This window comes from Megalobrama amblycephala, linkage group LG20, assembly GCF_018812025.1.
Source record: "Megalobrama amblycephala isolate DHTTF-2021 linkage group LG20, ASM1881202v1, whole genome shotgun sequence".
NCBI classification, from domain to species: Eukaryota; Metazoa; Chordata; class Actinopteri; order Cypriniformes; family Xenocyprididae; genus Megalobrama; species Megalobrama amblycephala.
Window position 1 is genome coordinate 3,720,377 of NC_063063.1, and position 24,424 is coordinate 3,744,800.

A 24,424-nucleotide genomic window follows, 5' to 3' on the forward strand; every position below is an offset into this window, starting at 1 on the left:
CGGTGAACCTGTCAAACGTGCCCAAGGAGTACCATGACCTGAAGGAAGTGTTCAGTAAGTCCCGGGCTGCTTCTCTTCCTCCGCGTCGTCCCTATGACTGTGCTATAAATTTAGTTCCAGGGTCTTCTCCGCCCAAAGGCAAGTTATATTCACTTTCTAATCCTGAAAGGGAGGTCATGGAGAAATATATTTCTGAATCTCTGGCAGCTGGGATCATCCGCCCTTCTTCATCTCCCGCGGGGGCAGGTTTTTTTTTTTGTGGGTAAGAAGGATGGCTTTCTGCGGCCGTGCATTGATTACAGAGGACTGAACAACATCACGGTAAAGAATACTTATCCTTTGCCGTTGATGTCTTCTGCCTTTGAGCGACTGCAGGGCGTGTCTCTGTTCACAAAATTGGACCTGCGCAACGCTTATCATTTGGTCCGCATCAGGGAGGGGGATGTATGGAAGACGGCTTTTAACACCCCTAGAGGGCACTTTGAATACTTGGTTATGCCGTTCGGCCTTTCCAACTCGCCCGCCGTCTTCCAAGCACTCGTCAATGACGTGTTGAGAGATATGGTCGATCAGTTCATATATGTCTACCTGGACGACATATTGATTTTTTTCTTCTTCTCTCCAGGAACACGTGCAACACGTCAGGCGAGTGCTCCAAAGGCTGTTAGAGAATGGGCTTTTTGTCAAGGCGGAGAAGTGCTGTTCCATTTTTGGGGTACATCGTGTCGTCCGAGGGGGTGCGCATGGATCCTGACAAGGTTAAGGCTGTGGTGGATTGGCCAATTCCAGATTTCCGCAAGGCCCTGCAGAGGTTTCTGGGCTTTGCCAATTTTTACCGGCGTTTTATTCGCAACTTCAGCCAACTAGCCGCTCCTCTGACCGCCTTAACCTCCCCCGCAACGACGTTCAGGTGGTCGGCTGCAGCTGAGGCTGCATTCACCAAACTCAAAAGCCGCTTCGTTTCGGCTCCCATTCTTGTCGCCCCTGATCCTTCACGTCAGTTTGTGGTGGAGGTTGATGCGTCAGAGGTGGGGGTAGGTGCAGTTCTATCCCAGCGCTCCGCAGCGGACGATAAGATGCATCCTTGCGCGTTTTTTTCACATCGTTTAACCGCTGCCGAACGTAATTACGACATTGGCAACAGGGAGCTGCTGGTGGTCAAATTAGCTTTGGAAGAGTGGCGTCACTGGTTGGAGGGTTCGGGGGTACCTTTCATCGTCTGGACTGATCATAAGAACCTTGAGTATATTAGATCCGTTAAACGACTTAACTCTAGGCAGGCTCGGTGGGCTCTGTTTTTCGGTCGTTTTGATTTTTCTCTATCTTACCGTCCCGGGTCCAAAAACATCAAGCCCGATGCACTTCTCGCGTTTTTTGATCGTTCCGAGCGCCCGTCCACTCCCGAGTGTATTCTTCCTGAGAGACTCATTGTCTCTTCACTCACATGGGAGGTCGAGTCGAAGGTCCGCACGGCCTTAGAAGGGGTAACGCCTCCGCCCGGGTGCCCACAGAGTCGGTTATTTGTGCCAGAGGGGTTGCGTTCAGATGTTATCCGATGGGGCCACGATTCCAATCTGGCTTGTCATCCAGGGGTTAGTCGCACCAACTTTTTGGTTAAACAACGATTTTGGTGGCCCTGCATGGCTCGCGATGTTCACAATTTTGTTTTGGCTTGCTCTGTCTGCGCTCGTGGTAAGACTTCTAATCGTCCCCCTGAGGGACTCCTTCAACCGCTGTCTGTCCCTTCGAGACCCTGGTCCCACATAGCGCTAGATTTCGTTACAGGCCTCCCTCCTTCACAGGGCAATACAGTGATTTTGACCGTAGTGGACCGGTTCTCGAAGGCGGCGCATTTCATTCCCTTGCCCAAATTACCCACTGCCAAGGAGACAGAGGTTACTGTCATTAATCACGTCTTCCGTATCCATGGCCTCCCAGTAGACGTGGTTTCTGACAGGGGATCCCAATTTACCTCCAAATTTTGGAAGGAGTTTTGTCGTTTACTGGGGGCGACGGTTAGTTTGTCATCTGGGTTCCATCCCCAGATGAACGGGCAAGCTGAGAGAGCCAACCAGGATTTGGAGAGAATGTTGCGATGTCGGGTTGCTCAGAATCCTTCCTCCTGGAGTCAGCAGCTTCCTTGGGTGGAGTACGCGCACAATTCGTTGCCAGTGTCGGCTACGGGCCTGTCGCCTTTTCAGTGTAGTCTAGGTTACCAGCCACCTGCCTTTCCCAGTCTGGAATCCGAAGTCGCGGTCCCCTCCGCTCACGCCTTCGTCCAGAGGTGTCGTCACACGTGGAGAAGAGCCCGAGAGACTCTTCTTCAGGTGGGGGCGCGCACCAAGGCCCAGGCCGATCGCCACCGGCTGAAGCCTCCCATATACATCGTTGGTCAAAAAGTGTGGCTTTCTTCAAAGAACATTCCGCTCCGCTCCGTGAGTAACAAATTAGCACCCAAATTCATTGGCCCGTTCACGGTCACCAAGATTCTTAGCCTGGTGACTGTCCGCCTCAAATTACCACCAGCGTACAGCAGAATTCATTCCGTCTTTCACGTTTCCAAAATTAAAACCCGTTTTTCATTCTAACATTAATCCGCCAGTCCCGGTTCCTCCCCCGCCGCGACTCGTAGATGGGGAACCTACTTATTCGGTTCGTCGTATTTTGGACGCTAGGCGAAGGAGACGCGGATTCCAGTACTTGGTGGACTGGGAAGGTTACGGTCCGGAGGAGAGGAGTTGGGTTCCTGCCAGGGACATCCTGGATCACTCTCTTATTGATGACTATCGTCAACAGGTAGGCTCTCCTGGGAGCGCCAGGAGGCGCTCGTAGGAGAGGGGGTACTGTCACGGTTCATGGGTTCACTTACTCGCCCTTGTGTGGTTGTGGTGTGTGTTGCATGGTTACTGATTGTGTGGGTGTCACCCACCTGATTGATTGTGATGTGCTGCCAGCCGTGTCTTGTTCTGTGTGTGCTTTATCTTGTGCGTGTCTACATGGCGTCTTTGTCAGTTCGTTGCAGGCTGTCCCACTGTCGTGTTTCTGTGTTTCACCTCCTGTTATCCTGGGGTTCTGGATCTCCGTCTAGTGCCCGCGTCTGGGTTGGATTATTCCTTGGCTTCTGATACCCATTGCAGCCCTGCGCCACCCGGTTCATCTGTTTCAACACACCACGGCGTCAGCTCGTCTTTGTGACTGCAACGACTGTCCTTTTTGGAGTGAAGTTTGAAGTTATTGTACAGCGTATTCTGTCAATAAATCCTGTTTTACTTGCACTTGGATCCTCTCTCTGTGTTCATTTCCTGACACTAATGTGCGGTTGCATCTCGCTGCATACGAGTACTCCATAGGACTCGAACGCTTCATCCAACTCACCATCCGCGTGGGTTCTCGTATGCAGTCGTGTCTCCTCGAGCACCAGGGCCAGTCACTCTCCAACATCCTCCTCCGTCGGTCCGAACCCGTCAGCTCTCCAGAACCAGCAAGTGAACCAATGCAAGTGGATCATTCACGTCTTACTGCTGCTGAAAGACAGAGAAGGCTGACCCTGAATTTGTGTTTATACTGTGGATCTCCGGGGCATGTAATCTCCACATGCCCAACTCGTCCTCCTCGGCCCGTGGTGAGTGCTATCATTCCCTCCATTCAAAAGATGAAACCACTCACTACTATTGTCAACCTTACTGCTGCTAATGTCTCTGTTCCAGTGGTGGCGCTCCTCGATTCAGGGTCAGCAGGAAATTTCATCTCCGGCGCCCTCTGTCGACACCTCAAACTCAAGACCTCTCCGTCTCCGATTAATTACCAGGTCCACTCCATCACGGGCAAACCCCTGAGCCGTAAGACGATCCGTCGTTGTGTGGGACCTCTTCAACTACAAGTGGGTATACTTCATACGGAGAACATCCATCTGCTGGTTCTGGAGGAGTCCACCGCTGACGTGGTTCTAGGGCGTCCGTGGCTTGAGCAACACAGGCCCACCATCTCCTGGCGCACGGGCGAAGTCCTGAAGTGGGGCGACCACTGTTTCTCCAACTGCTTCCCAGTACTTCCAGTTCCAAGATCTCCACTCTCCAAGACTCTCTCCATCAATGCCACGTCCATCGAAAGTCCTGTAGAGAAGCGCTCGGTGGATATCCCACCTGACTACGCCTCCTTCAGTGACGTCTTCTGCCCGCAACGCGCCTCCAAGCTACCTCCACACCGGCCATGGGACTGTGTCATCGATCTGTTACCGGGTGAGCCAGTGCCCAGGGGACGCATCTACCCCCTGTCATTACCGGAGGAGAAGGCCATGGAGGAATACATCAAAGAGGCACTTAACCAAGGATACATCCGCCCGTCTACTTCCCCTGCTGCTTCAAGTTTTTTCTTTGTGGCAAAAAAGGACGGAGGCTTGCGGCCTTGCATCGACTACCGTGCACTCAACAAGATAACCATCAAGTTCCGGTATCCACTTCCCCTCATCCCAGCGGCCCTGGAACATCTCCGTGGTGCCACTGTGTTCACCAAGCTGGACCTCCGCAGCGCGTATAACCTCATCCGGATATGCGAGGGGGACGAGTGGAAAACCGCCTTCGTCACGCCCACCGGCCATTATGAATACCTTGTCATGCCGTATGGTCTGGTCAACGCCCCCTCCGTATTCCAGGATTTCATCCACGAGGTGTTCCGGGAGTTTCTCCACAAGTTCGTGCTGGTGTATATTGACGACATCCTCATTTACTCCCGGAGCTTGGCCGAACATCGCCACCACGTTGTGGAGGTCCTCCAACGCTTACGGCAATACCATCTGTTCCTCAAAGCAGAGAAGTGCTCCTTCCACCAGCCCTCTGTCCACTTCCTGGGGTACGTGATTGATCACAGTGGCATCCGGATGGACGAGGGGAAGGTCTCCGCTATCCAAACCTGGCCAACTCCAACCACCATGAAAGAACTCCAACGCTTCCTCAGATTCTCCAATTTCTACCGCCGTTTCATCAAAAATTACAGTACCATCGTCAGCCCACTCACCAACCTGTTACGTCAGCAGCCCAAGTCTCTGTCCTGGTCCCAACCTGCCACCAACGCGTTTGAGACCCTCAAGAAAGCCTTCACCACCGCTCCCCTCCTCGTCCACCCTAACCCGGACTTACCTTTTGTCGTGGAGGTGGACGCCTCCACCACCGGAGTGGGAGCGGTCCTATCACAGCAGCAGGGGACACCAAGTAGACTCCATCCATGTGCCTTATTCTCCCGCAAGCTCAACCCGGCGGAGGTCAACTACGACATCGGTGACCGTGAGCTCCTGGCAGTCAAGCTTGCCCTGGAAGAATGGAGACATTGGTTGGAGGGGGCTAACCATCCCTTCCAAGTTCTCACTGATCATAAAAACCTAGAGTATCTGAAGGCTGCTAAAAGACTCAACCCTCGCCAAGCTCGATGGGCCATGTTCTTTTCACGGTTCAACTTCTCCATATCCTATCGTCCAGGTTCCAAGAATGCAAAAGCTGATGCTCTGTCTCGTCTCCATGCTCCAGAGGAGAAAAATGAAACTCCAGAAATCTTTATTTATTTATTTCACACACTTCATCATTTTAAAGACACAATTAACAATAATTAAGAAAAGTTAATGTGTGTAAAAAGGGGGAAACCCCAAAGAAGCTATTGAAAGCTTTTAAAAGGGGGCCCAATACCCAATCACACCATACAACATATAACATACAAGAACAAAAGCTCAATCCATAAACACAAATAAATATAAATACATCAAGACAAGACTACAGCAAACAGACGATCCCAGCACAAATATAACACTTTCAAAATGATCAAGAAGTATATGTTGAAAGCAGTTTTTCCTTCAGATTTTTCTTGAAAACGGAGACAGAATGCAACAATTTAAGGTTTTCCTCAAGCTTGTTCCAAATCTGTGGACCTCTACAGACTACACTCAGGCTCGTACATTTCAATCGTCTTATTTTACCAGTAATTAAAAGTTTTCCCCTTGTGTGATATGTATGCTGGGGTCGGCTAATTGGGACAAGTTCACACAACCTGTAATTTAACTTATGAACATCCTGGAATATCATACAGGCATTATGAAAAGTATTATATTCAGTAAGTCTTAATAGACCAAGGCGATGAAACAATGGACGCAAAGGGGTATTTGGCTCAGACCACGTTAATACCCGTATAATTTTTTTCTGTAAAGACTGTATTTTTTTCAGGTAGCTAGTAAAAGTGTTACACCATATGACATTACAATAATTTATATGGGATTCAAACAAGGTTTTATATAAGATGACAAGTGCTGACTTTGGGAAAAAATTTCTTATTTTGAAAATTAATTAAATAATAAAATAATAAAAACAACGTATTTTGATAATTTTTTTATTAACTGCTCAATATGACATTTAAATTGTAGACATTCATCAATAAAGATTCCAAGAAATTTAGTGGTGTTTACTCTTTCAATAATTTGTTCATTTATTTTAAGACAAAAATGCTTATTTGCCAATTGATTTTGTTTGGAATGAAATACGATGTAGTTTGTCTTGTTTATATTAAGAGATAATTTATTGCACCGAAACCAGATAGCAACATTTCTTAGCTCTCTATTTATTATTTCTTCCATGTCATTTGGACTCTTATGTGACATAAATAAGTTTGTATCATCAGCAAATAAAACCTTGTGTAAAGCCATTGTGGAATTTTCAAAATCATTTATATATATTAAAAAAAGAAGAGGGCCCAAAATGGATCCCTGAGGGACTCCACATTTAATGGGTTTACTTACTGAAATTTGTTCATTGATACTTACATACTGCTGTCTACCAAACAAATAACTTCTGAACCAGCTAAGGGCTAATCCTCTAACTCCATAATGGTGTAATTTATTCAATAGGATGTCAAAATCAATAGTATCAAACGCCTTAGATAAATCTAAAAAAATACCAATACCGCTATCGCCTTTATCAATGGCATCATTGATCTTTTCGATCAGATCAAGTACCGCCATGCATGTGGTTCTTTTTTTCCTAAAACCATATTGAGAAGAAGCAATAATATTTAATTTATCAAGATTAAGCCTATTGTACACTACTCTCTCTAAAACTTTAGAAATTGTGGGCAAGATTGATATCGGACGATAATTGCACATATCATTTTTATCCCCAGATTTGAACACTGGTATTATTCTGGCAATTTTTGTCCTTTTTGGTACAATTCCAACAAGCAGAGAGAGATTAATACAATAAGTCAATGGCTCCATGATATTGAATGCTATGGCTTTCAGAATTTTACCACAAATTTCATCCTCCCCAGCAGTGTACGAACTTCGTAAATTTGTAATTATTTTATAGACTTCATCACAATTAGTTGGTTTCATAAAAAAAGAATGTACATAAGAGCCCCGTAAATAATGGTCGAAAGTGATACCCTGAGGTTGAACTATTTTGTTAGAGAGTTTTTCCCCAATTGAGTTAAAGTAATTATTAAAATTATTTGCTAAATTAATATCACGCGTATATTTATTATCCAAATTTGAGGGTAAGCCCACAGCATTAGGAAACACAGCGTTGTTTTTGCTTTTGTTAAGGACTTCATTTAGCACTTTCCCGGACTTCTTAGAGTCACCCTGTGATGCTTTTATGAGATATGTATAGTGGTTATTTTTACTTTTCCTTATTATATTAGTAAGTTTATTCCTGTAACTAGTATATATATCCTTGTTCATATCACTTGGGCATTTTAAGAAACGTTTATAAAGCTTATTTTTATGGGTGATAGATTTTAAAATACCCTTTGTGAGCCAGGGGTTGAGACCAGTTGCACGGTGTCTGCCGTTCTTTTCAGGGATAGTACAACAAATAGAATTTGTAATTTCGTTTATCAAGTTGTCATAAGCAGTATCAGGATTGTTGCAGTCATAGACTGCTTTCCATGTTTTAGCCTGTAAATTTTCACCCAGTAGTTTCAGGGTTCTCTCATTTAGTACTTTAATTTTTGTTTTTTCGCCGTGGTAATTCATTCTTATTTGCAAGATCTAGAAACAATACAATCGGACCATCCTGCCTGAAACCATCCTGCCTGAAACCATCCTGCCTGAAACCATCCTGCCTGAATCAATCTTCGTGAGCCCTATCCAGTGGTCGGAAGAGACCTTACCCTCCTCCAATGCCTCCTCACGCACTCCGCCGGGTTGCCCCCAAGGCTTGCAATACATCACACGGGCACGTCGCACTCCACTCCTGCACACCGTTCACTCTTCACTTGGCACTGGCCACCCGGGGGTCAATGAGACCCTCTCGTTGCTCAAACAACGCTTCTGGTAGCCCAACATGGCCAACGACGTCAGAAGGTACGTGCAGGGCTGCAGGGAGTGTGCCATCTCCAAGAGCCCACGCCATCTTCCCACCGGCAAGCTCAATCCTCTGCCCGTTCCTGAGAGACCCTGGTCACACCTGGGAGTGGACTTTGTCACCGATCTCCCCGAGTCTGATGGTCACACTTGCATCCTGGTAGTTGTAGACCGCTTCTCCAAAGCCTGCCGTTTGATTCCCCTGGAAGGTCTACCTACCGCCATGACTACTGCAGAACTGATGTTCAACCATGTCTTTCGTCATTATGGAATCCCCAAAGACATAGTCTCTGACAGAGGGCCCCAATTTATCTCCCGTGTCTGGAAGGCGTTCTTCTCCATCCTGGGTGTGACCGTCAGCCTGTCGTCCGGATACCATCCTCAGTCGAACGGGCAGACGGAACGAAAGATCCAGGAGATAGGCCGCTTCCTGCGTACCTTCTGTCACGGCCACCAGAACTCCTGGAACCAGTACCTGGGTTGGGCCGAGTACGCACAAAACTCCCTCCGACAAGCCACAACTGGACTAACACCATTTCAGTGCGTACTCGGTTACCAACCCCACTGTTCCCCTGGGACGGGGAACCCTCCAACGTTCCGGCAGTCGACTACTGGTTCCGGAGAGCGAGAGGGTTTGGGACTCAGCACACCACCAACTGCAGAGAGCCCTGCGCAGACGCAAGATGGCAGCCGACCTTCGGCGCTCCGACGCCCCTACCTACCAACCGGGGCAGAAGGTCTGGCTGTCCACCAGAGACATCAGGATGCGTCTGCCCTGCAAGAAGCTGAGTCCCCGCTTCATTGGCCCGTTCACCATCCTTCGACAGATCAACCCAGTCACGTACCGCCTCCAACTCCCTGCACAGTACAAAAGAATTCATCCCACGTTCCATGTCTCGCTATTAAAGCCTCACCACCCTTCTGTTCTTCCTTCCACAGAACCTGACGTGGCAGCCGTCGAGCCCCCCCTTCCACTCATCCTGGATGATGGTACTGCCTACGTGGTTCGTGAGATTCTGGATTCCCGGCGCCGTGGTGGTCTACTGGAGTACCTGGTAGATTGGGAAGGCTATGGCCCCGAGGAACGCTCATGGGTCCCCAAGAATGATATCCTTGATCCTAATCTGTTACAGACTTTCCACACCAACCACCCGGACAGACCTGCCCCACGCCCTAGAGGACGACCACCACGACGTCGGGGTCCTCGGCCCTCAGGAGCGGGCCGTGGGAGGGGGGGTACTGTCACAGACACGTCAGGTTCCACCTCACTCCCTTACCCACGCACTCAATCACCAGCTTACTAATCACCGCCACCTGAAGATCATCAACACCATCATCACCGCCTGCATTTAAACCCCACACTCACACACACTCACTGCCCGGTCTCGTTTGCACTACAACTCAATGTATGCTTACCTCAAGGACTCCAAACGCTATACTTACCTGCTTCCATCGTCTCCATCGTCTCCTTCGTCTCCAGTACTCCTCGTGTTCCTACCTGCCTGTGTGTGTGAGTGTCTCTTCCACCTGTCTCCATCTTCACCTGCAATACAACAAAAGGACAGAATTACCTTCTCATTCACATCCAAGAACTGCCTTCTCATCATTCTCTTACCTGTTGCTCTGCTGATCACTTCAATAAACATCCATTACTGCTTTTACATCTGCCTCCGGTGTCTCTATCATAACAGCATCAGCTTCAGTTTCGATTTGTAATTTATTTGCATATTATACTCATGGCAGTCATTTTATAAATTGCTTTGAATTTAAATCCACAACCAGGATACACCACATAGAAAATACAGTAGTCTACATTTGAAGTGCATCAAAATCTTTTCACAACTTTGATAAACTTTTTTGATCCACTTCAAATGTTGCCTATATCTCTTCTCAAATACTTCCTCATCTTATAATGACTATTCAAAGAGTCTCTAAACTGCAATATAGGTGATTTATTGTTTGATTTAATAAATTTGATTTACTTTACATTTTGTGCATTTAATAAATTCTCAATTTTATTTTGAGCATGTAGCCTCTTAAGCTTCATCCTTCTTGAATATGTAATCATTTTGTCTTTTTCAAATTGTTGTTCCTCTTTAGTAAGATGTTTCCACCCCTTTTTACATAATTAAACCACCTCTAGATCTCATCTTCACATTCATTTATTGACTTGGCTGTCTCACCTCATGCATCCACAATATCTACATTTGACAAGTTATAATGGACTACAACTTCTGTATCAGATTATGCATCTTTTGTGGTAAGATATTTATTTATTTTCTTCTCTATGTTTTATTATTTATTAGTAATTTTTTAACACACGGTCACTACCTCAATAGCTGTCTATTTCCTCTCCTCTGTAAGCCTTCTTGTGTTGCAAGTCTTAAACCTTTTTTTGTTAAATTTTTGTACGATTGAAAGCAACGAGTGGCAATAAGATTTTAACAAGTTTCTTGATCTCACCAGTTAAAATTGGCTTTATATTCTCATTAGTCTTTTTTTTAAATTTTTTTTATTTTAAGCGGTGTGAAATGCATTGCTGTAATCATGTTGTACACAAATAGATGAATGAGTGATTTAAAAATAAAACAGTGTATCATTGTAGGAATTAAGTTTAAAATTCTTATAGTTTTAGTTTTACTGTAGATTGTTGATTCATTGTTGATCATAAGACATTAAACACAATGAATTTTAGACAGAGCCATAAGTTCAAAACCAAAAGTAATGGCAAATATATATATAAAAAAAATAGGCCTACATACATGCATGCACATTTTTAAAGTACACATGAAATCAAAATTGACCTTATTTATTTTGTTAGCTCAAATGGACCCACTTTATATTAAGTGGCCTTAACTACTATGTACTTACATTTAAATTAATCATTTGATACAATGCACTTATTGTGTACATACATGTTTTTACATTGTACTTACATCTTAAAAACACCTGCATGTAATTACATCTGTAATTAATTTCTGTAATTACATTTATAATTACACTGTTGACCCATCCCTTAACCCTTACCCCTACCCTTAAACCTACCCATACCACCAAAGCTTTCCCTAACCTTACCCATATTCCACCTCAATACGTCTCAACACTGGAGAAAAGTCGTTTGCAACTTCCGGTTCATGAGGACTTTAACACAGCTTTAATCGCCTTTTTGGTTATTGGTTATTATATATCATGATTTAATAGACAGAACTACGACGCTGCATGCTCGTATTTTCTTTTGCACGGTCTGCAGCGCACCAGTTGAGAAACATTTTACAAATTGAGAACCGCCATGTTAGATTGCATCAAACGCTCTCCGAATTCTGATTGGTCGAGAGGACATATCGCATTTAGGCTAAAAACAGGTTCGGCGCTTATAGCGGTTTGGAAAGAAACTGCATCTTGCAGTACATTTTAAACAAGGAAATACACTGCGTTCCAAATTATTATGCAAGTGACACATCAGTAAGATTTCAGTAGAATAAACATTTAGATTTTAGTTTTTCTAAGAAAATGTTTGTTTGTTTATTTATCCATGTCTTTTTAGATAACTGGTATCAATCTCAGACAAAATAATTTGCCAGGCCAATGGAAACCCTACTTAGAGGTTGTTCCACATTATTAAGCAAGTCACAGTTCTCATGCAATATGGGGAGGAAGAAAGATCTTTCTGAAGATGAAAAGCATGAAATGGTGCAATGTTGTGCAAAAGGCATGAAAACAACGAATATTTTGTGAAACTGAATGGAGATTACCAAATTATCATAAGATTTGTGAGTGATTTAGAGCACAGCAGAACTTGGTCAGATAAAGGCTTATTAATAAAAGTTCCTGTCAAAAAAATTAATCGCATTAAAAGGGCAGCTATAAAAAAGCCAGTGTTGAGCAGCAAACAGGTATTTGAAGCTTCTGGAGTCTCAAGAAGCTCTCCATGCAGGCTGGCAGTTGTGCGTAAAGATGCATTTTAGACACCACTAACCAAACCTAACAAAGAGAAACATTAACAGTGGGTCTAGAAATACATGAAGACTCATTTTTTAAATAGTTTTATTCACTGAATAATGCTGTACTACAATAGATGGTCTAAATAGATGGATTTCTGGATGGTCCACATTCCAACAAGACTGTGACATCAGCAGGGAACTAGTGGTGATTTGGGCTGGAACATTGAGAAGTGAGATGGAAGGTCCCTTTAGGGTCTCTGAGGGTATTAAAATGACTTTTGCAAGATATGTGGAGTTCATAACTGGCCATTTTCAGCTATAGTATAAAAAGGAGGATAGTGCCTTCTGAAATACAACGCACTATGCACTATCCCATGCTGCAAAACAACCCCAAAGCAATAAAACTGTTTGAAAATGTATTTCTACACCCACTGTAAATGTTTCTCTTTGTGAGGTTTGGTTAGTGATGGCTGAAATGCATCTTTACGCACAACTGCCAGCCTGCATGGAGAGCTTCTTGAGACTCCAGAGACACCAGCAGCTTCAAATACCTGTTTGCTGCTCAACACTGGCTTTTTTTTATAGCTGCCCTTTTAATACAATTAATTTTTTTGACAGGAACTTTCATTAATAAGCCTTTATCTGACCGAGTTCTGCTGTGCTCTAAATCACTCACAAATCTTATGATAATTTGATAATCTCCATTCAGTTTCACAAAATATTAGTTGTTTTCATGCCTTTTGCACAACATTGGACCATTTCATGCTTTTCATCTTCAGAAAGATCTTTCTTCCTCCCCATATTGCATGAGAACTGTGAATTGCTTAATAATGTGGAACAACCTCTAAGTAGGGTTTCCATAGACCTGGTAAATTATTTTGTCTGAGATTGATACCAGTTATCTAAAAAGACATGGATAAATAAACAATCATACATTTTCTTAGAAAAACTAAAATCTGAATGTTTATTCTACTGAAATCTTACTGATATGTTACTTGCATAATAATTTGGAACGCAGTGTATAGCGATTTGGCATGAAACATTGATGGAGCAGAGAATAGGTTCAGTACACAGCAAAATGGCGTGACAAACTCTTTTTTTTTTTTATTTGAGAACAAATTGCAATATGTGTGAACTTTCTTCTCTACATGCCCCTCTTTAATGTTTTCTTATTACATAATTGCCTTTATTGGTGCTACACAGTGAAATCACCAGCAGCTGCTGAACTGGGGTCTGTGACTATAGAATATATTTTAGAATGGCTGCAATGTTAAATTGACCAATCAGGAAACTGGAATGGAAATATCCATTTTATATGTTTCAATTGTCAAATTACAGTTTTACTAATTCAGTCTTTATCACTTCTGGACACTTTAGTATCTCAGTCGGTGATGGCTTTTAACATTGATCCTGTTACTTGGAAGACTTTCACTGCACCTTCACCGAGTCAAAATGTTGCCTTTGGCTATAAGGTGATACAGAAAGACAAATCAAGGTGAGAGCAACATAACCACTGATAATGAAACCCCAAACCCCTGCATTGTTTGGAAAGCCAGTACTCACCACACTGCACAGGATTCTCCTTCAATTTTGATCAGCACTAGTGATGAGCAGTCTGTGGAGAGCAGCTTTATAAGCATAAAGTCTCCTTCACTCTGTAGATTATTATAGCTATGAGCTGAACATTAGGACAGGAAGAGACTGGCTTACCAGCATCAGTCAACCACTACACTTGGTTTTGTTTTTATGTGGCCTTTAGGGGTGAATCTAAAATAGATGCTACTACAATAGATGGACATGGAAAAAAAAAACAGATTATAGCTTTGTGCTTCATTGCACATAGTGAAGAATTGGTAACACTTTACAATAAGGTTCATTAGTTAACATTAGTTAACTACATTAGTTAACAGGAACTTATGAACTGCACTACAGCATTTATTAATCTTTGTAAATTTTAATTTCAACATTTACATATTATTAAAATCTAGTTACCATTAGTTAATGCACTGTGAACTATCATGAACAAACAATGAACAACTGTATTTTCATTAACTAACATTAACAAAGATTAATAAATACAGTAACAAATGTATTGCTCATGGTTAGTTCATGTTAGTTAATACATTAACTAATGTTTAACCAATAAACCTTATTGTAAAGTGTTACTGAAGAATTTGACTAGTTATTAAAAAATGCGACTTCTAAACAATGGGCCAAAATCCCATATGGTGTCTCTTTGAATGCAGCACCCCCTGTTGGCAATCAATTAACTTATAACATTATAGATTAGGAAATCCCATGCTTTAAAGGTGGTACAGAGGATGTTTTGTTTTATACATTTTTGCAATATTACTTGAAACTGTCTTTACTAACTGATAAAAGACTATTTATTAGGTGCACTGAAAGGAATATTATTAATATACATCATCTGTGCACGAGGTAGGGCCTTAAAAACATCAGCCAATCGTTTACGCGATCATCGCGTAAACGATTGGCCCTCTGGCTTGTCAATCACTGCCATTGTGAGAGGCGTGCGCGGATTGGCCCTCTGGCTTGTCAATCACTGCCATGACGTTCCTTGTGAGAGATGCGCGGCTGCGCGCTCTAGTAACTTTCCACACTCCGCATGCAATGTTTTTGTCAGGAGACAGGAGTAACAACTGCAGATTATGAGTTACCTGCGGTGAGTCCGACATAATGAATCCACTAAGTGTGTGCGCGGCTTAACGATTGTAAGGCCGATTATGAATGTAAATTGATACTTATGACTGATCATGCTCAAACGCGTCCAGTCAGAGCCAGTTGCGTTCAGTCTGCGATTACAGTCGGTGTTCAAATTCCATGTGAAAGAATATAAATCTGCTTCAGGAGCAGGAAACAATCGCTGTATGTTGAGCACAGTCAGAATGTTTTAGCTAGTCGTTAAATGTGTGCCCGGCTTAGTAACACAGCGAATGCCGGTGGTAAACAAACACTCATGCACGAGTTTTGGGAGGCGTTCACTTGAAATGAGCTGTGAAGGAGGGGGATTGTTCTTCCGCATGCACTCATTTCAAAAACTCAGTCGACGAAAACATCCTCTGTACCACCTTTAATGGGTTGTAAACCGATAAAGTAGCACACAGAACTGTAAATATACCAATAAAACTACCTGCACACACAGTGATAGGCATGGACTGTTTAAAATGGCAAGCATATGACATTATTATTACCATTTCTGCTGTATTATTTGTGAACTATATACATTTTCTCTATGCATGGAATATTCAGATGACCTACTAAATTTCCTTAAACCCTAAAACACAATGCAGTGCAATGCGTAATTCAAATTATGAGTAAAATAAATACAGAAAATTCCTTTATTTTATATTGGATCCTATTTCTTTCATACACTTTTCCTAGTGTGTGTATAGTATTCCCATATGGAAATAACACATAGGATATATGTACATGGGTACTAGTTCTTAATAAAATTGTCCATTAAATTAATTATCTTTCCTCTGTAGTTGATTCTAATATATTCTTACCTTTTTTTTTCTTATAGTCTGATTGTGAGTGATCCTTTAAATCAAATCAGTCAAGATAAAAGAGGATTGATTTATAGCTGTGCTGTCACACAAGGAACCTGCTCATCACTGAAGATTGATGGTATTTAGGGTTTTGTATTACAGTCCTAATTGAAATATTATTTGCCACTTTCCAAGTAGGGTATACTACGGTCTATGGCAATACTGTATATGAGAGTTATTCTCTTTTTCAACAAATGAACAGAGTAAATAAAATTTAAATAAAATTTTCCTGATAATTTACTCACCCCCATGTCGTCCAAGATGTCCATGTCCTTCTTTCTTCAGTTGAAAAGAAATTAAAGTTTTTGATGAAAACATTCCAGGATTAGTTCTCCATATAGTGGACTTCAATGGAGTTGGTTCAAATCCAAATTCAGCGGCTGGAATTAGCTGAGGTAAAGTGAGTGACGGCTCACAGACAACAGCGGCATCTACCTGTCACTCAAGTGACCACGCCCTTAATTATGCAGAACTTTAAGGCTTAATATAATTTAAAAGAATGAGATAGAAAAAAATTCACCCCCCTCAGAGTTGTCATGAAGGGCAAAATTAGCAGTATAGACCAAAACCACAATTTGAACCAACTTGTAAACATGTTTTTTTCTGCTGTAAACTTGGCCAATTTAACATGGGACTCAATGAGATTCTGCTCTCTTTTGGAGCCTGTCCCTAGCGGCCAGTCGATGAATCGCAGTTTAAGTCACTTCCGTATTGGCTTCACGAGAGACTGGGGGAGGTTGCCGCTTGGCATCTCCACGTTATGGTAAGAGGCGTGACCTTTCCGGGCAAGATGCGCTAAACTGCTGTCGAATCACAACACAGGAACCGCTGGCACAATCAGAACTCGTTACGTATTTCTGAAGGAGGGACTTCATAGAACAAGGAAGTCATCAGCCGTTTTTATGACAGTGGAAACAGCGGTATACAGATAAGTAAATTATGTGAAAAATACTGTGTTTTTTTACACGCGAAACATGAACACATGTTATATTGCACACTATAAACACAATCAAAGCTTCAAAAAAACACGAAAAACGGGACCTTTAAATAAATGTTCCAAATTCAAAGTAATTAAATTGCCCTATACTGCTCGCCAGTATGGGACCAGATGTGAGTGTAGATGTTGATAAATTAGATGTTTACTATACATTAAAGAAAAATAAATGATAATTATGTATTTGTAAATACATTATAGTATAGTATACTTTAGTAAATGTTGAAATTAACATAAATTAGATAAATAAATGCTGTAGAAATATTGTTCATTGTTAGTTCATGTTATCTAATGTAGTTACCTAATGCTAACAAATAAAACCTTATTGTAACGTGTTACAATAAAACAAACAAACAAACAGGATTTGTACTTCAAAGTGAGTGAAACATATTTGTAGAAAGTTCCATTGAAAATGAACAAACCGTCTGTGTGTTAATGAAGTGCCCTCAGAAGCTGTCAACATGTCTCTTGGACTTTCCATGGTTCAAGATCCTCAGTCTTCAAAGCTGGCAGTAAGTTTTACTGAACACCATAGAGCTCAGTTACAAATGAAGTACATATTATAACTATTTCACACTTCCAAATGCCTAAAGAACATAAAAAGCCAAATGAAATGCTCTGTACAACTACTCTCAATTCATAAAGGGGATTATAAATGTTAAAAGTCATGATGTGAGAAGAGAACTTGTTTTATGATCAATATTAAAGAACTCATCTATTGATTAAAAATTACCATTTCGCTGGCTTAAATGAACCCAAAATACGCTGAAAATTAAAATCACACACAAAATTACTTGAGTAACAACATTGTTTTACGCATAGTATAAAATGAGTCAATTTTATTTTATATAATTTTTTTGATTTATTTTTTGATTTATTATCCTGTCTCAACAACTAAACAGACTTTGACCAGAGTAATTAAATAATTGGTATTGTGGTCTATGATTACCATTTGATTTAGTATTCCTTTAAAAAAAAGAAAGAAAAAAAAGTGAAATCCATGTTTAAATTCCATCTCATTCAGATTTGTGGTCCAACCATTCCAAAGAAATGTGAATCAGTTACCACCTTAAATGGCATGTGCTTCATCAGTGAAAACAGTGGGTTTAAACCACCAATACCGAGCTCTCTGAGAGGTAAATATGATGAGCAACGAAGGGTGTTTTTTTGTGTCCCCATGCAGTCAAAGAGTTTTCTTTTGTTCTGATGTAACTTCAAAGCAGTTTTAACTAGGCCTACATATATACACTCTTCTGCTTCTCTTCATTTACAGACTGTCCTGGTCAGATTGACATTGCTTTTCTGTTAGATGGATCTGGGAGTGTACAGGATTACAATTTTAGAAAGATGAAGACTTTTGTGAAAAACATGATCAAGCGTTTTACTGATCGGGATGGACAGGTAGGAATATCCTTTATACCACTTCAGTGATTTCCGTTACTAATTGCAGCCATTTTTTTTTTCTAAATATAAAAATGGAAAGACATGAATTTGTCTTTCCATGTGTAATTATCTTTTTCCAGAAAAATATATATAACTGAATGGCATTATAGAAGACTGTAACACAGTTCGTAAATATGGGAAGAAGGAGGCGGGAACCGGCGAACATTCAACAAAACTTTAATCTCAAAATAAACAAACAAAGCGAAAGTAATGCCGGCAGACCCTCGCGGACGTCTGCCGGCCACACAAACATAATAAAACATAACATAAAGTCCAGGCCTGGTCCTCTCTCGTCCTCCACGGTCGTCGCTCCTCCTTTTATGCTCCCGGAGCTCCTCCGTGAGAGACTCAAGGCCGGTGCGCCTCCCAGGTGATGCTCGTTATCACTTGCGTCACCGGCCTCGCGCCGTTCCCTCACGGCTCTCGCCCGCCCTGGTCGCCACAAAGACTGGCCCTGCGTCTCAATCAGCTCCCTAGCTCCCTAGGTCGTGAATCAGTACATAATGAAAGTGAATGTGGCTGATACCCTGATCAGTGGCCTGACTACTGAACTAGGGAGCTGATTGAGACCCACGGATAATGAGACTTTATCTGTTGTTGTTTTACAGTTTGCCATAGCTGTCTACTCCAATGATTGTGTTATTCACTACAATTTCAATCAACTTAAAGACAGCACATGGGAATCTAAGGTGACAAATATACCATACAATGGAGGTGCCACTTACACTGCAGCAGCCATCAAAAAACTTGTGTAAAAGTTTTTTTGTTACTAGACGAATCTTTGTATTTATCAAATACATGTAAGATTTTTTGATTAAAATATCCAAAAAACACCAGAACAGTGTTATATATTTTGTTGACTTGTGTACTTACGTCATCCCAAATGTTTCCAAGAATGTTTAAATCCAGAGGTGGATTCATCGCCTATTTATGACATCATATCTGCGTTACACTCGATATATGGTTTTATTTTGTAGAAACCATGCATGGAAACACCAAAGACACTTTAATATACTGTATTATGTGTTTTATTAGACAAGTAAAAAACTGTTTGGACACATTAATCGATAGAAAAGTAATGTTATATAGCTCAACACAGTAAGTCTTATTGTTTAAATCTCGTTTTACTTGATTTACCGTGAATACCATGTTTTACCATGCCTAATATTGATCTAGTTTACTGCAGTGAGCAACAAGTGTCTCATAGCAGCCACCAAGCAAACACACAGAGTAGCATTATAACAACTTCCACACAAATGTATTTAATATGATAAACAGCACTGCGTTGCCCCACATACACTTGACCGGAAGAAGTGTGGACATCTGCGGCATAATAAAAGATCTGCTGCTCTCAAGTCATGTGTCGTGCTAGTCTCTCATTAGCAATCGCTCCAGCGGCTTTGTTCAGCTACAACAGCTTTCAGCCACACCCTGCTTCATTCTACAGTAGGCCTAATGTTAATAAATATTTAATACATTAGCTCATCCATGAATATGATTTCTGAATATGAGTCCTATCTGATTCTTTTCCAGTAGCTGTAGACGTGATGACAACATCACCCATGATTTCACGAAATCAAGGCGTCATTAAGCTACACATTTGTTTTGAATAAGCGACGTCTAGCTGCAAAAAATTACATATTGTGCCTTTAATATACACTGCTCAAAAAATGTAAAGGAACACTTTTTAATCAGAGAATATCATCAAGTCAGTTAAACTCCTGGGATATTGTTAATCAGTTTCAGCTGCTTTGGTGTTAATGAAATTAACAACCGGTACAATAGATGAGCAACTATGAGATGAACCCCAAAACAGGAATGGTTTCATAGGTGGCGACCACTGACATTTTTGTTCCCTACTCATCTTTTCTGACTGTTTTTCACTAGTTTTGCATTTGGCTAGGGTCAGTGTCACTACTGGCATGAGGCGATACCTGGACCCTACAGAGGTTGCACAGGCAGTCCAATTTCTCCAGGATGGCACATTAATATGTGCCATGGCCAGAAGGTTTTCTGTGCCTCCAGTCTCAAGAGCATGGAGGAGATTCCAGGAGACTGGCATTTACACTAGGAGAGCTAGACTGGGCAAATGAAAATTTCCTGATAATTTACTCACAATTGTGTCTAGTCAAATTCTTATATGTTGCAAAAAGCTATAGGGTTAAACCTGAAATTTATTGTGAATTTTATGTGGCCATTTCTGAGCTGCTAACTTTTTAATTTACTTATAGTTTTGAAGTAATAAATGCATGTGAATTTGTTTCCTTTTGTTTCCATTTATTACTCTAAATATGCTTTATAGCTTCATTTCATTTTTAAGCAAACAATATTTTTGTCTCTAGGTTGGCGAGGCTTTTAATGATTTCTATGCAAAACAGGAGTTGAATACAATTGCTACTGATCCAGACAATGATCACGTATTCAAAGTGACAGACTTTAATGCACTGAATAATATTCTTCAAAAGCTGGAAGAAAACATTATCGCTATTGAAGGTAGCTCAGAAAAAAATAAATATGAAGTGTATTTCTGCTTTAAGTATGTATAGACATATTTTTGTAATAACTGAATTGTTTTTTCTTAAAAGATTTAAATGACTTTAAAGAAATTAGTTATTTTAGTAACTTCTGTTGATTTGCTGCAGGAACCCAGACTTCAGGTGATTCCTCCAGAATGGAGTTTGCACAGGACGGATTCAGTGCAGCTTTCACATCATCTGTAAATAAATATGCATTTTTGCCAAATCCTTAATCCTTGAACTCTTCAGACCAAGTGAATGATCATAGTATGGTTATATGGTTGTATTTTCAAAAAAGGTATAAGAATAAACTTTAAATACTGTAACATGTATGACCCCAAAGACAACATTGTCCCCTGTGATCTTTTTGTGTAATGCTCACAAAATCTTTATCATTATATAAAAGAAGAGTATGGGATATCTTGACAATTTTCTGTGTGTGTCCAAATCCAACACAGTTTTGTTTTGTTTTGCTTTTTTTGTTCAGGGAAGCGTGTTAATGAGTGCAGTGGGAGCTTTCCAGTGGAAAGGTGGATATCAGGAATATTTGCCAGACTACTCCTTTCAAACAGGCACTGAGCATGAAAGCTATCTAGGTGAGGATTTTTAAACTCTTAAAACATAGAAAATGTGAATTTAGAGTCATTTTCTTTTTTACAGCAAATACAACTCAGAATATACATTGAACTATTGCATTTTGTCTGAAGGTTATTCGATGGCTATTGCAACAATGTCAAGGACCAGCTTTGCTATTCTAGGAGCCCCGAGATACAAACATAAAGGACGAGTCTTTGTTTCACAACTCAGAACCAATTATTTTAAACAGCTGCTGGACTCTCCCAAGGTTGTTCACTTACTTTTTTTGGTCAAAACCATGCATAAAAACAGTATTATTAGATATGTCCATCTAAAGTTGCAATATACCAAATCATTCTGATGACAGACTTTGGCTCAGGCATTTCAGAATGACCAAACCAACATTTGAGATGCTGTGCACTGTTGAGGCAGAGTCACATGAGGGTTTTTTTTTTTTTTTTTTGCAGGAATTTATGCGCATCTTGGCCTTCATTCCAACATTTTTTTTTTTCCCACACGATATCCCAAAATGTCAACCCAATAGGTGGATTTTCAATATACAATAACTGCAATAAATAAGCAATTGCAGTGGTTGTAAAGCAAAATCAACTCTCTACAAAATGACACTTTCACACATTGAACAAACCAGTAAAATGACCAGTGTTAGCATGTACAAATCCAGAACCGGCTGATGTCGAAATTGTGCTTTGGACCATTTGTAAAGTTTAGACAAAGATAACGAAATCAATTTACCATTACATCTGTGAATAAAAATGAAATCAAATTGGACAAATAGTGAAACTAAAGAAATAATTGCATTTTTTTTTTCAACAATTGTTCAAATAATGATATAACCATACTATGAACGTTCACTTGGTCTAAAGAGTTTAATGTTAAGGATTTGGTATATTTCTGTTTTTATACACATATGATGTGAAAGCTGTGTTTTTACATCTGAGGAAATCTTAATGGTAAAAGACGAAACAGCAGATCCAGTATATTTACTGAAAAATGCATTTAGCCAATTTACAATAGATAACAAATTAACACCATATTAGCTGGTGTACAACTAGTCCTATGCCAACCAGTTCACTATAGGGCAGAAGCAAACTCATCAATTCAAAACTGACTGACACAATTTAATTAAACTTGTGTAGTCACCTTTTTAGTTTTTTGAAGAAACAAATTGAATATTTAATATGCAAATATTTTTTACAACTTCCAAGTGTTTTTAGGGATGGTGCAGTTGGTAGTGGCAGCAGTGAGAGTTGTCTCAGCATTATGTACATATACATTACATATAGAGCCAACTGATGGTCTTGTCAGAACAAGAACGCTCAAAGCATAAATGTACAGAATCAAGTTACGATCAGCAGGGAGTATAGATCATTTTAATGTTCAAATTTCTTTCTTTTCAGCCTCAGATTGGCTCATATTTTGGAGCTGAGGTGTGTGTGGTGGATTTGAAGAAGGACTCCAATACAGACCTACTTTTGGTATCGGCACCAACATACATTGAGTCTGACCGGGAGGGCATAGTGTTTGTTTTCATCTTCACACATCAGGTCAGTGATTATTTGAGTTTCAATTAACAAATAAAACTTTTAAAAAGAGTTCAAGTAAGAGTGAACTTACTCTTGTGTTTGTTTAATCCAATTTCTTCTCTCTCTGTTATATCTTCACAGTTAAACTTCACTTTTTCGGATACACTGGTGGGCATGTCAGGTCAGAGGGGTCGGTTTGGCTCTTCTCTGGCCAGTCCAGCAGATCTGAATGGTGATGGTTTCATGGATGTGCTGATTGGAGCTCCTTTAGAGGAGGATGGACAGGGCAGCATCTACATCTTCAACGGGAGAAATGGAGCGATCAATTCAAAATACTCACAGGTAAAAAAGATGTGGGCTGATGGCAGTTTAAAGGGATAATTCACCATTCTGTCATAATTTATTCAACCTCAAGTGTCACCTTTCTTGCATTACCTTTCCTTGACTCACTTTATAGACTCTTATATTGTAATATTTTTTGTTAACTCTTTCATTCCCTCTTGAATGAAACAGAGGATTGTTGGATCGTCTGTGCGACCAGGTTTGCAGTTCTTTGGGATTTCATTGAGTCAGTCTTCTCTAGACCAGAGTCAAGATAGCCTTCCTGACATTGCTGTTGGGTCCAAGGGAGCAGTTCTCCTTCTCAGGTCTGTTTTCTGTTATAAAGAACTAAAATCTATACAAATACAGTTTCAGCCATAATCATTCATATGTGTTATATGTGGATCATTCAGGTCCAGACCCATCATGCTCTTGGAAACCAAAGTAACTTACAACCCAACCAAAATACCAACCAGTGACCAAACAGACTGTACAAAGCCATTGCAAAACACCCTGACAGTGTGCTTCACCATGAGTGCATACCAACATCGCATAACAGGTTTATTCCTAATATAATTGCATAGTTTTTATGTTTATACATCACATATCGTCATATACTCTGTTTGAGGTTTGTAGTATTCTGGTGTGCCCTTAAAATCCGGTATTGTTGCATTGCTAATATTTTTTGGGCTTTTATGATCAAACACATTTTCTAGGTTTGGCTGCAAATATTAATTACACTATAACGCTGGATGCCAAGCGACTGAAATATCGAGCATACTTCTTACTTAAAAACCGGCTCCACAGTGATGTGATGAACATTGGGCTGCAGGAAGTATGCAAAAGTCATGCTTTCTTCATAGAGGTAAGCATCAAATGTCATTTTTGTTTTGCATTTATAAATAGATTTTCAGTGAATCCGATGATACTAGGCTATAATTTAGGACTAAAAAAAAAAAATCATTCCTGCTTCTTATACTTAAAACTCAGGCATTCAAACTTCATTATCTTTATTTCATACAGTTTTGTTGTAATGTAACTTTTAAGGGCTTGCATTAAAAAGTGTAGTTACAAATGATCTTCTGCTGAAATTCCACATAAACACATTTGAACACAGCACACGCTATTAATTATAACTTTATTATTTACACAGTAACAAGAAAATTAACATGATGTCAAAGA

The 24,424-nt window shown here is 40.8% G+C and overlaps 1 protein-coding gene across 1 annotated transcript in view; it reads left to right on the forward strand.

The window, feature by feature from the left end:
* The first annotated feature begins 671 nt into the window (after window positions 1–671).
* LOC125255963 (integrin alpha-M-like) overlaps window positions 672–24,424 on the forward strand; it is a 37,212-nt gene continuing 13,459 nt past the window's right edge. The window contains exons 1-16 of the mRNA XM_048171574.1: window positions 672–2,211; window positions 4,809–5,149; window positions 5,258–5,471; window positions 13,657–13,774; window positions 15,824–15,927; window positions 17,284–17,354; window positions 17,867–17,978; window positions 18,116–18,243; window positions 18,894–19,034; window positions 21,289–21,397; window positions 21,509–21,645; window positions 22,796–22,942; window positions 23,063–23,263; window positions 23,435–23,568; window positions 23,656–23,801; window positions 23,959–24,107. Of these exons, the coding sequence (XP_048027531.1) occupies window positions 672–2,211; window positions 4,809–5,149; window positions 5,258–5,471; window positions 13,657–13,774; window positions 15,824–15,927; window positions 17,284–17,354; window positions 17,867–17,978; window positions 18,116–18,243; window positions 18,894–19,034; window positions 21,289–21,397; window positions 21,509–21,645; window positions 22,796–22,942; window positions 23,063–23,263; window positions 23,435–23,568; window positions 23,656–23,801; window positions 23,959–24,107 (3,792 nt within the window). The remainder of the gene's footprint in view (window positions 2,212–4,808; window positions 5,150–5,257; window positions 5,472–13,656; window positions 13,775–15,823; window positions 15,928–17,283; window positions 17,355–17,866; window positions 17,979–18,115; window positions 18,244–18,893; window positions 19,035–21,288; window positions 21,398–21,508; window positions 21,646–22,795; window positions 22,943–23,062; window positions 23,264–23,434; window positions 23,569–23,655; window positions 23,802–23,958; window positions 24,108–24,424) is intronic.